Raw genomic sequence first — 13621 nt, forward strand, 5'->3', positions numbered from 1 at the left:
GATCATCCTAACCCATCCATTTGTGGTGGTAAAAATGGACGGACATTGTTTGTCCACAAATCTGCCCATTTTTCCCCTCCACAAATGAGGGGTTAGGATGATCCTATCGAGCTGATTTTTGGTATACACCCTATCTATGATAGGGCCTTGCAAATGAATGGTTTGGATCATCACAGAAAATGTGGGACCCATGTGATTGTGAGCTTAAGCGCACCATAAGTTTGGTGAGCTTAAGCTCACCAATACTTTCCTCATATATATATATATATATATATATAGATATATATAGAGGAAACTGTTGGTGAGCTTAAGCTCACCAAACTTATGGTGAGCTAGCTTGCCCAATCACATGGGGGCCCACTTTGTTAGGATGATCCAAACCATTCATTTGAGAGTCCCTTACATATGTGTCTGTCCATTTTAGTCCTCCACAAATGGAGGGGTTAGGATGATCCTATGGAGCTGATTTTTGGTACACTCCCCATCTATGATAAGGCCTTGCAAATGAATGGTTTGGATCACTCCCCAAAATGTGGGACCCATGTGATTGGGCAAGCTAGCTCACCATAAGTTTGGTGAGCTTAAGCTCACCAACAGTTTCCTCATATATATATATATATATATATATATATATATATATATATAGAGAGAGAGAGAGAGAGAGAGAGAGAGAGAGAGAGAGAGAGAGAGGAAAAGGATTGTAAGCTCGAGCGTACCAACCTTATGGTACGCTCGAGTGCCCAATCACATGGGTCCCTCATTTTTTTGTGGTGATCCAAAGCATTCATTTGCAAGGCCCTATCATAGATAGGGTGTGTATGAAAAATCAGCTCCATTGAATCATCCTAACCCCTCCAAAGTGGAGGGCAAAAATGGGCAGATTTGTGGACAAACAGTGTCTGTCCATTTTGACCTCCACAAATGGATGGGTTAGGATGATCCTATGGAGCTGATTTTTGGTACACACCCCATCTATATAAGGGCCTTTCAAATGAATGCTCTGGATCATCCTAAAAATGTGGACCCACATGTGATTGGGCACTCGAGCGTACCGTAAGGTTGGTACACTCGAGCGTACAATCCTTTTCCTCATATATATATATATATATATATATATATATATATATATATATATATATATATATATATATATATATGGGATTCGCTAGGCAATTTCACGGAAAGCCATTTCGCGGTTGGCTTTTGCATGTGAGAACAGACACCTCAGATGAATTAAATGAATAAAACAAAAAGTCAACCTGTGTCTGCTCTCACATGCAAAAGCCAGCCGCGAAATGGCTTTCTGCGAAATTGCGTAGCAAATCCCTCTGTGTGTGCGTGCGCGCGCGCGTGCAACTCGACTCAACTCAACAAAGCCTTTGTCCCAAACTAGTTGGGGTCGGCTAAATGAATCCTTTAGATTAAATTACAGAAGACAATATACATTGAGATTAAGTTACAGAAGTACTTCTACACGAGTTTATTCTAACATGCAATCCCCTCATACCAAAAGAGTTACCGCCATCCTATCTGCCTTTGCCAACCCAACCACCAAATTGACGAGCATCCTTGAGTGGTCAACAAGAGTAATTATATGTGTTATCTTCTATGAATATCTTCATCACCCCCTCACTGTTTGTTGTATGGTCAACAAGGGTAATTAAATGTTCTGCCTTTCATGAATATCTTCATCCCCCCTGTGCTACCTCCCTGCTTGGTTTATTCATAGGGGTGATTCTTCAACTGTTGTTTCTTAAGACTTCACTTAGATTTTCAACTAGTTGGCTAGATTATTTCCTCTTATGGTATTAATGGAACATATGGTATGTCACACTTTTGTTTGCCATTTTTTATATGTTGTTGATTTCACATATTATGCTATTTTCTTTGTCATTTTATGCGGCAGCTCCTCAGTTCAACTTTCACATCTGATCTTTTAGTTTGGCAGATCCTCAGTCCAACTTTCACATCTATTCTTTTAGTTTTTTACAACTTTTGGCCGCTCAGGTTTCTTAATTACTTCATTGATATTTCTTTGAGGAACAAAATAGGTCGCTCTCCTGAAAATGAAATAAAGGCGTATGTTTTTCAAGCATTAAGGCTTCTGGATATCTGAGTTGAATTCTTGACTTTCTGTGGTGCTTTTCAACTTTATCTTGTGGTACTATTTAATTATTATTTGAATATCTATAATTTTCTGCAAATTAATTTGTTTCGTTATTGTTTTCTCAAATTATACACTGAAAATGTCCAGCTGTAGGTTTCTATTTTCGGCAGTTGATACACTGAAAATATCTAGCTATCACATCATTCAAAAAAGAAAAGAAAATCCAGCTAGTAATTGGTAACAATTTCACAACTGCCATTTTGCACCAGGTTAGGCGCCTACCTGTTGGAGATGGAATCTGGATAGCTCGGCATAAACATCTTGATAGTGAATACGTACTTGATTTTGTTGTTGAAAGGAAGCAAATTGATGATTTATGCGACTCAATTAAGGATAACCGTTACAGAGATCAGAAACTGAGGCTCCTGGTATTTTTTCTAGTCCATATGATAGGTCTTTGTGATGTTTCGTGTTTTCCACTGCTAATTGTTACTTAATGTCAGTAACCTTTACAGAGATGGTTTCGTAATATTTAGAGATGGTCAACTTTTCCTAATCTTTTGAAACATAAAAATTCGAGAATTTTTTTTATTAAATTGGATTGCATATTCTTTGAATTCCTAATACTCATTCAGCGATCAAAATCCATGTAGTGATGTCTGGATAGCACCCGATGTCTTCATCGGAGTTAATTTGCTCTAATGATGAGGACGAGGCGGTCTATGCCTCATTAGACTCATGGTGTATGTGAGCTGTTGTGGATCAAGATGATCATCTGGGGCTAGGGGTTAGTCATCAATGCCCGATGAGATTATATTGGGACTACAAGGCTTCCATCAACATTACCCATAATCCAGCATGACAGGACTAAGCATACCGAGGTTGATAGGTGTTTCATAAGAGAGAAACTAAGCTTGGGCCTTATTTGGCCTCCTTTTATGTGGACAAGAGATCAACTTGCATTCATCTTGATAAAGGGAGTTATTAGTTTGGTTTTTTCATCTGTTTTATCCAAATTGGGTATCTTCAAGGTTTTAAATAATGCCTTTGGTTTCGGTCACCGTGGAAGCGGAAACATTTCGATTTCGGTCACCATGGGAATCTTAGTGGAAATCCGCAACTTATGGAAACACATGCAAATGATAGAATTTTAAGATTAAACTTCAAGAAATGCTAGAATACGCACAAATGAACTCATAGAATTTTTATTTATTTATTAAATATGTTAAGGATATGTATTTCATTGTTTGAAGAGTTTGTGAAACACTCGTGTATTCGTAGTATTTAATAAATCATGTAAAACAAGAACTTCTTGTGAATGCCTCCAGATTCAATTATAGGCTTTCTTTATCATGGAAAAGAACTGGGTGTCCGTGACATTTCAGAAGTAATGGTTTGAGTTGGTGAAGGAAGTTCATGATTTACTTGCATTTGGTTTATATTTTCTCTTTCTCTGCTTTGCATGTAGAAGTGAGAATGTCAACGGCTAACCAAAGTCAATATCAAACTCTTATCTTACGAATTCTGGACTTGTAAATGTTGTTTTATAGAGATGTGGGCTTCAGAAGCTGATATATCTGGTAGAAGGTGACCCAAATGCATGCGAAGGAGCTGAAAGCATCAAAACTGCGTAAGCATTTCTTGTATTATATTTTATTGTTCTGTAGTTACTTCTATGGCAGACTAAGGTTTGTTGTGATTTTTTTATTCCCTTCAGCAACACTGTATCATATCTGGGTTATGCATGTGGCATACTTACCTTGTATCGCTTAAGGTTTTGCTTTCACTCGTGTATTCATAAAGTAATCTGTAATCTGTGGTGGCAGTAGAGAACTGTATGTGTTAACATTTGTGGGAAAAACATAACACGGAGGCTACAACGATGTAGATAGGGATTTTGCATTTAAGTACAGGCAGTTGCTTCATATTTCAGTCATCAGCGAAACAGAATCACTTAGGTTTCGGTTCAAAATTTCGGCCTAAATCTTATAAATTCACTGAGGCCTATAGTTCCTTATGCAGGCACTATAGTACTGCACTTCAAGTTGACGTTTCTCCATATGACCATCCTTCCCTAAAGATTGGAAAAATCATGGGACCTTCACTTTGTCATAGTTAAACTTTGGAGTTTGTGAAGAGATGACTGCACTACATGCGAATGACGGATGGGAGTTATCGTACTTGCCTATAGGGATAAGTGATTTTTTTTTTTTGAATGGTCGTAAGTTGGTATACACAGTTAAGTATCTTCCAGATGGATCAGTTGATTGATTGAAGGCTCGCTTGGTAGTCAAAGGTTTTTCTTAGGCTTATGGTATTGATTAAATGTTAGCATTTTCTCTTGTCGCCAATCTTATTTATATTGACATCATTATTTTGCTTGGAACTAATTTTCATTGGCCTTTCTTTCAGTTAGACATTAAAAACGTCTAAAAACTTTTTTCTTAATGGAGATTTTCAAGAAGTGTTTATGGAGCAACCCTCCGTGTTTGTTGTTAGGGGAGTTTAGATAAGGTGCATAGATTGAAGAGGCAACATATTCTTTGCGAAAATTTCCATATGCTTTGTTTCATAAATTCAATGCGGCAGTGATGGCTTATGGAATGAAGAGAAATGAAGCTGTGCATTCTTTCGTTTGTTGAAGCCATGAAGGAGTAAGCCAGGGTATGCTTTATTAGTGGTGTGTGTTGATATCATTTTGACATAAGGTGTTGTGGGAATTCAGAACCTGTAAGACTACCTTGGTAGTCACTCACTCCCATACAAATATTACACTAAATTGATTGCCGTTTTGTTTGCAATAAAGTGATAAACATGGAAGTCCCTACCCAATTTGTCCGATATCAGAACCAGTTAGCTGATATTTTTACCAAGGCAATAGCCTATGCCGGATTTTATTTGCACCAAGACGAGGCATTCATGACAGCTAAGCTCTAGCTTGAAGGGGGTGTTGAATTAGAAGTGGCCTACTTGTAATTTTGAGAGTGAAGTCGTGGGGTTTACTATTCAATCCGCACACACTTCTTTCCCCCTTTCCTCTTTCTTTTGTTTCTCTCCTCTGTAATCCATATGAAGTAACAACCAAGGAAGCAGGATTCGTTTTCACAGGTGGGGAATCGCGATTCCCCGATTCGCGAATCGGATTCGGGATTCTGTTCGATTCCCCAAAATAGGGGAATCCCGAATCCTTTTCATCGGAAACACGAATCCCTATTTAGGAATCACGATTTCTTTTCCACATGAATCACGATTCTTCATTTATGGATTCGCGTTTTATTGATAATAAAATTCGCGGATTCACATTACTCAAAACCGCGAATCCCATTCCGTGAAATCCGTTTCCCCGGCGATTCCCCGGATATAAACCCAAACCCCCTCTTGAACGGTTTCTGTGTGAATGGTTAACTGCTTGAGAGGTTTCCGGGCTTGAGAATGGTTTAGGGGAGTGATATTTACGCCCATTTTGATCACCCCACATCCATCGTTAGTGGCAATGGGTGAGAAAAATTCAGTGGCTTTGATTGCAAAGGGGGCTAATGTACATGATGTGAGAAAAATCCAGTGGCTTTGATTGCAAAGTACACTGGGGTGTCCCCGGCGACTCTCCGGCGAATCCCCGGCTAATCTCCGGCGACTCCCCGACGATTCCCCGGCGATTCCCCGGCGATTCCTCGGCGAAATTTTGAATCCCGCTCCCAACCATCCCTGGAGCCTTTGAATCCCGAATCGAATCCCGTTTTCAATTCCCGCCCTGGCAACCTTGGTAACAACCACCAATAATGCATCTGCTATGAACTTGCCAGAATAAATTTGATGGATAGGAGACACCATCTATGTGGTGTCCATATACCGCACACATGCATCGACCCTATGCTAGAGAACATTGGAAATCTGAAAACAATTCAGAAGGTCAAGGGTAGGAAAATATCTAGGCCCATCTACAGTTCTCCATTCTGGTGAGTTTGATGAAGTTCACTGATGGTATGTGTCTACATCAGCATAGCATCACGAGATTCCCTACAAACAATGTAGCGTTGGAGATCCTTTTCAAGCATAAGGATGAACTAAGGCGGATGCTCATATAGTCATATTAGATGAGTATGTTGCAAGCCATGAGTAAGGTTGAGACAATTCGAAAGAAGTTAAGAAAATTGTGTTAGATAAGCTTCTAACATTTAGAGCTCACATTGCCTAGCATGCAATGTCACAAGTAGCTACATATAAGACTGTTGGAGTCTCAAGACACGACATTAGGCCATAGCATTTAGATCCATCTCTCTCTCATGGACTGAATGCTGACATTGAACTCCGTTGGTGTTTCAACAATGTTGTATCACACAAATCATCCTGTGAGACAAGCTCCATAGAATGCTTGAGCTGGCTGGGAAAATATCTTGAGGTCTGCTAGACCTCAATATACAAGAAGTCCTGATAACTCACCCAGGTCCTTCATCTTGAGTTGTTTCTCTGATTTAACTTAAGAAGAGAGATGGTACTCATTATTTCCTGTAACACAAATGTCATCTATGTATACACAGAATGATAATACCATGATGTGATCGAAACTGATCTGATGAAATCGAGCACCCATCAATGCTGAATCAATCAAACCAAGCGAGAGGTACTTGTTTAAGACCATATAGAACATTTTTTTCCAGACGACGTACAATACTAGAGGGCAAATAACTGGAAGGAGGCTTCAAATAAGCCTCTTCCTGCATGTCTTCATGTCTGAATGCTGATACAATTTCAGAGGGCCCACAGATCCCACCTGCAATCACATCTAAAGTCCCGGCTACTATGAAAATTTACAACAGAAGAGAAGAAAAGGCAGCAGCTACAGGAGCTATACTATGATGTCAGCAAGAATCATGTTGATGTCAGAACTGGGGTCTAGAGTTGTCAATTCGGTCAGAAGTTCTGGAAAACCTTCTGTTATGATCTATTGGAATATGTCATGGATATTTTGGAGTGATAGATGGTGTTTAACTAGGAATTGGTTCGGGTTTAAACTTTAAACTATAATTGTTTTATGTTAAAGCTGAAGTTGGTTTAAAGTTCAGAGATAAGTTAGAAACTGTCCATCACTTTTACACACTGGCAACTTTCAATTAAAGTTTGAATTAGCTTCAACTTTTTTTTGCTCTTTTTTTCTTTTCTTTTTCAATATAAAATGCTCTTCTTATTTGCAGTTGTTTCACAACAGAGATTTTGGAAGGGTTTGATGTACATCGAACAAATGGCTTGACAGATACCCTGAGGAAATATGGTTATCTTACACAAGCAATAAGCCATTATTACAGAACACAGTTCTCAAATGACACATACAAGAGCAGTGGAACCTGCCCATCCTTTGATGCATTTATTAAGCAGTGTCAAGATCTCGACAAAATGACGATAAGTGATCTATTTGCTGTCCAACTCATGCAGGTAATGTTCCGTTTATTTTCAAGAGAACAAGTTATACTGTATTTTGGGCAATTACTTGTAGCATCCGTGGTTGTGCAACACATCTATTTTTCAAAGTAGTTATGTTCCACATTTATAGAAGTTGAACTAGACATTATTTTATAATATCAAGCAAGATTGATTCCTGCATATTAGTTTGCATTTTGATCCGTGATGTTTTCCTCGTGATGACAAATACAGGTTCCACAGGTTACAGAGGAGGTTGCATTTGCAGTTCTAGAGCTGTATCCAACACTTCTATCCCTAACCCGTGCATATTGTACTCTTGTGAGTCATCTCGGCTTTAGTTTTGGTTCATTAAAAGAATAAATGCATGTATTTGTTAACATGCTGAGCTTTTTCCTTTATACCAATGAAAATACTCATTTCACCAAGAACCTGGATCTTAATAACCTTGCCCCTTTTTAGATGTCATTGTATAAATAGTATCTATTGCAACTCTTGGAAAACATGGGAAGATCAGTAACAGATATACCATTGGATGTTCATGAGTTTCAGCAATATGGTTAGTGGAAACAATAGGAAAATTTCCACTATGGACGTGAATTTATTTTCCTTGATTAAAAGTTCAACAATTAGGCCATGCTTGGCAACCTTGGCAACCTTGGCAAAATTTTCCATGGAATATTTGTGGGCCAATTGTAAGAGATAGCGGGAGAGGGGGAAACATGAGAGGGTGTGGATGCGGGGAGCATGGAAAACTCTTAAAAATCAGGAAAACAAAGTACTGATTGTAAGTAGGTATTATTTTTTCACTATTTTTTAGGAATTGCAGATGCTTCCTCCATGCCCCACCAACTCAAGCCTCTCCCTCTCCCTCTCCCCCCTCCACCCGTCTCGCACACTTGGGCCCATTATTATTCCATGGAATAATTTTTATGGTTACCAAACATGGCCTTAGTGTCTTCTCTAATGTTGATGATTGTCTTAGCAAATAAAACAGTCGAACCATTCCCACTAATTAAAACTGCTTGGTTGCTTTGTAAAAGGAGGGTGATATTCGAGCTCAGGAGGAGATGTTGAAGAACCAGAGTAGTGTGATCAGTGCTGCTGCGAGCAAGAACATCTTCAAAGTAGTTTGGGGTTGATGGATTTCATCATAATCAAGTAATGTATTTTGGTTCGACGCTAGGGAAGATATCTTCTGAAGATTCTAGACATTGCTAACCCATTAACTCAATGGCTTTGTATCCTCTTTCATCAATACTAAATGTTTCCATCGTCATGTAAAAGGGCTACTTATTGGTATTTTTTGAGATTCAAAGTTTGATGCTGAAAAATAATATGTAAAATCCAGCAGTTGCAATTCAAGTTCTTTCATATTTTGCAATGCCTCCAGAATCACAGCTCTGATGGAACCGTAAAAACTACAAAACTAGGCCATTTTTGGCAACCATGAAATGTTTTTCATGGAATATTTGCTTACATAATATTTTCATATATAGGGACATGTGCGGGCTCAATCTTGCACGAATTCCATACCAAGCAATTCCGAAAAAAATGCAAGGTGAAAAGACCTTAAGGCCATGTTTGGCAGCAAGGATTTTTTTTTTTCATGATAAATTAGTGTGTCCAGGGGTTGAAAGAGGGTTAGGCCAGGTGGGAGAAGGAGAGAGATTTGAGACTTTGAGAGGGCCGATGGAGATGAGGGTGAAAAGTGCCTAAAATTTAGGAAAAATTCGATCAGATTTTGAGTAGAGTTTTTTGTTTCTTGATTTTTAGTCCCTAACCACTTGGAGAAGCTAGTTTCCTGTATTTTGTTTCCTGATTTTTAGCCACTTCACCTGCCCAACCCCTGTCTCACCACTACGAGGCGCGAGTTTATCATGAAAAAAATAATTCATGGTGACCCATCGTGCCATTAAAGTTCTTACTATTTTGATGGAGCCTTTTATTACTATAACATGGTGTAATAAATGCTCACGGATTGTTGGACTCAAATTTAAACGTAATTTTGAGTCCAATAATCGGTTTGGCACTCACAATCGGTTGTCATAATCTAAAACGAACACGGACCCTAACCCAAAAACTGCCACCTCCTGTCCATCTGCCCCATGCCCTGATGAACCCGAAGACTACAGGCTGGGCTAAAAGGGCTCTGCTTGCAGGTATGTGCTCTCTGTACTTACATTATATCGTGGGCTGAAAGGGCTCTGCTTGACTTCTCCCCAACAGATCCTTTAGTTGCTGTTCTTTAATACCCAAGACTGCAATTGCTTTGGATTTAATAAGGAGCTTAGAAGAGAGACTCAAATAATCCCACTTCCAGGGGGATAGCCTCGGGAACTACAGAAGAATATGGGAAGAAGAAGACTATTTTCATTGATATCTTGAAAAATGGCAATTACTTGCTTAATAAGAGATCTCTTCTACAACACTTTTCTACTAAAAAAGAAGCATAATAAAGCTAAATAAGCTAATAGCCAATAAGAGCAAAGATTCTTACTAAATTGGTGAATATATGATAATTATCATATACTAACCAATAGAAACAATATAATAATATCTACTCAATCTATATCCTGATCGTAACAATTCCCTTCTCGTTCAAAATGGCCTTGTCCTCAAGGTCTAAAATTTGTAAATTGTTACTGAAAGTTATGCCATTGTTCTCATGTGGCATCATCGAGATATGATTCGAGTGATATTTTCTGCCTGTAGGGAGCATAATTGTGCTACCATTCCTTGCTTAGATTTCTGCAGAACCCTGCTCATCTGTTGAGAGTCCATTGTTTGAACATCACCCGACGTGGAACCCCGTAAAACAATTTTTTTTTTCCATCACGAGAAAACTCCATACGTAATTTGCAAAATCCCACATTATTGGGCCTAACGTTGTCAACCATTGTATCCCTAGAACCATGTCGTAGGCGCCTAATGGAAATAAACGCGCCTCAACACAAAATTTGTTTCCACGGACGGCGAACCTATAAGTGTGAACACAGATATCTGTAAATCCGCAGGTGGAATTTCTTCAGGGGAAAGATCAATATCTTCAATTTCTGCCTCAACCTTGTTGTTATCACAATCTTCTAATAGAAACAGTTGGGGTCGCTTACAACGGTGTCCGGGTACAAACTCCTCATCACAGTTGTAGCAGAGGCTTTTTTCTCGGCGTTCCATCAATTGTTTTTCAGTGACGTGTTTGATGGGAGTGACGTGTTTGATGGGAGGAAGGCCATTGCTACCATTAAATTGAGGTTTCGGACCCGGCAGTGAAGGCAGTAGAGCGAGTTTAGGAGGGGGTCGAGGACGACAACTAATAGCATCAACGGATTCCTCATGTAGCCCAGCCAACTCAATGGCCTGATCAAGAGTTGTAGGTTTTTGTAATTGCACTCTCATCCTTTAAGTCCCGCAAGGAACGCACTTACAAAAAAATTGATTAGGAAGATCTTTAGTTTTACTGGATAAATTTTCAAAACGTTTTCGATATGCTACAACCGTCCCAGTCTGTCGAAGCCTCATAATATCTCCAATGGGATCATCTCACACTCTTGGTCCAACACGCTGACAAATAGCCTTTTTGAAGACTGGCCAAGAAACAATGTCATGGGTGTGCTCAAACCATTGGAACCATTGAACAACTTTCCCTTCTAAGTGAATCGAAGCAAGGACCACCCTTTGCTCCGTATCAATTCCATTAACCCCAAAAAATTTGTCGCTACGATAAACCCAACTCTTTGGATCATCGCCACCAAATTTAAAAAAATCGATCTTTGTATAACGGAGTTGGAAAGTACCTGAAGGAGGGGCTGGGATTATTGGAAAAACGACCTCACTTTGATCGACAGTATTACCTCCAGTTTCCGAATCAGAGGGCATATTACAAATGATTATCGATCCCAAGCGTCATAGAATTTTTGTAAACTAATTTGTAGTCGAAGCTTCTATTCGAGCAACAACATCCTGCAACTTCATGAGATTTTCGAAATGATGAGAGGCGGATTCTTGCAATTTAGAAATTGTGGTAGAATGGAGTTTCAATTCCGCCTCAATTTGTTTAATTCTGGTTCAATCTGCCATGATTGTTGATACGCAAGCCGAAGATTGTCCACTATGATACCATTTAATACGGGACTTGGAAAAGAGACTCAAATAATCCCACTTCTAGGGTGATAGCCTCAAGAACTACTGAAGAATAGGGGAAGAAGAAGACTATTTTTCATTGATATCTTCAAAATTGGCAATTATATGCTTAATAAGAGATCTCTTCTACAGCACTTTCTTACTATAAAAGAATCCTAATAAAGCTAAATAAGCTAATAGCCAATAAGAGCAAAGATTCTTATTAAATTGGTAAATTTAAGATAATTAGCATATACTCACTAATAGAAACAATCTAAAAATATCTACTCAATCTATAACCTGTTCATAGGATTACATCCCTGACCCTATTTACTTTTACCTTTTTTTTTAACCGTAGACCCCAATCTACATTTCTTTTCTTCTTAGGGTTGTAATTATGTTGCAAGTGTGAACAAAAAAGGAATATATATGTTTCTCCCTCTTTGTTTATTTGTTCCATTTTCTTTTACTCTTTTTACTACATTTCTTTTAGGGGTTGTGATTCTGTTGCGTGCAGTGACCCTGTAGTTTGATGGGTTTTTTTTAGAATCTCACCATTATAGGGGTATGTGTGAAATTTTAGAGTGGTAGCAGCTAAGATGATCAAGCGTTTTTTCAAATTTATAATTTATATAAATTTTGGATCTGAGTTACATTGATCTAAGTTGTTATTTGTAGATCTGTAGCTTCTCAACATTTTCCTTCTCTTTAAAATCTTTGTAAGAAATTTTATCAGTCCAAATATGACAGTTTCTCTTAGGGCACGTTTGGATGCCGAGAAGATTTTGATTTGGATTTCTCACATTTGCAGCCCTTTTTGTATTGTGATTTGGATCCAGATCAAATCCTTTGATTTCCAAATATGCGACCGACAGTGAAAAAAATCAGATTTCCAAATATACTGTGGAAATAAGTAATTGGAAATCCACAGATCTGGCAGTTTCCTTCACCCTTTTTGGTCCTCAGCTTGTCAATCTAAGTCAATCAAGATACAAGTGTATCAAAATTTTTAATATAGAAATGATATAAGTACAACACTTTTTATTAAGGACGCAGTTGTTGCTTGTCTTTTCTTTTTTAATTGGGTTGTGAGAGTTTTTGGGAACTGTGATAACCATTTTAAGAGAAAAATACGAAATGCAGATAGTTCCAAAACTTTTCTATGCTAAAGGGCACCTTTGATCTTATTAACACGCACGGATATTAAAAAGGTGGTGGGAAAAAGACCCTATTTCCTTTCCTGACACCATCAGAGCCTAAAAAGCCTCCTCAGATTTTGTGGAAGATAGTACATGTGAAACCCCTCATGTTATTAAGAATGGCCACTAAAAATTCCTTTAAACTGCAACGTTATCAAAGTATTTTGTTGAATATCTCTGAATATACCGCCAACGTTCTCAGAATATAGTTTTAAAGAGATCTTCAGAAACGGCAATGTTATTAAGAATATAATGGCAATGTTGCCGTTGCCAACAAACAAAAACCTTAAAAACAGAAACAACAACGTTAATAAGAATATAGCGGCAACATTCCTCGGCCCGTTGTTGCCAACGAAAGTAAACCTTAAACTCAGAAACGGCCGCCAATGAATAGAAACCTTAAACCCAGATTTAGACTGACTTGCAGTTTTGTCCGTGATAATTTGGAGATTTCCACAAATTACAAACCAACTAAGAAATGGCAACGTTATTAAATTTAACTCGCTTTCAGTTTTGTCCGTGATAATTTGGAGATTTCCACAATTACAAACCATCATAATTAGTACTTGGTTTGTCCGTGATAATTTGGAGATTTCCACAAATTACAAACCATCATAATTAGTACATAGTTTGGGAAGGTTGGTTATCTTCTGGAACAACCACTTTATTCCTTTATCTTAATAACTAGGGGAGTGATAAATCGACTCCCAAATATCTTAAATCGACCCTCATGTGTCTTTCTCTCTCTAAGCCAGAGGAGAGAAAAAGACACATGGGG

At 38.4% G+C, this 13621-nt stretch overlaps 1 protein-coding gene across 2 annotated transcripts in view; it reads left to right on the plus strand.

The window, feature by feature from the left end:
* Positions 1–8929, plus strand: part of LOC143882114 (crossover junction endonuclease MUS81-like) — a 30221-nt gene extending 21292 nt beyond the window's left edge. Inside the window, exons 11-15 of one of the 2 annotated variants that reach the window (XM_077385538.1) lie at positions 2377–2535; positions 3658–3737; positions 7300–7537; positions 7757–7843; positions 8566–8929. In XM_077385538.1, coding sequence (XP_077241653.1) covers positions 2377–2535; positions 3658–3737; positions 7300–7537; positions 7757–7843; positions 8566–8664 — 663 coding nt within the window. In that variant the 3' untranslated portion in view covers positions 8665–8929. Of the gene's footprint in view, positions 1–2376; positions 2536–3657; positions 3738–7299; positions 7538–7756; positions 7844–8565 lie in introns of those variants that run through there. The other variant, XM_077385539.1, reaches the window with a different exon arrangement.
* The last annotated feature ends 4692 nt before the right edge of the window (positions 8930–13621 follow it).

Source organism: Tasmannia lanceolata, unplaced genomic scaffold (genome assembly GCF_043159265.1).
Source record: "Tasmannia lanceolata isolate RefF3 unplaced genomic scaffold, GAP_Taslan_0.1 ptg000007l, whole genome shotgun sequence".
NCBI classification, from domain to species: domain Eukaryota; kingdom Viridiplantae; phylum Streptophyta; class Magnoliopsida; order Canellales; family Winteraceae; genus Tasmannia; species Tasmannia lanceolata.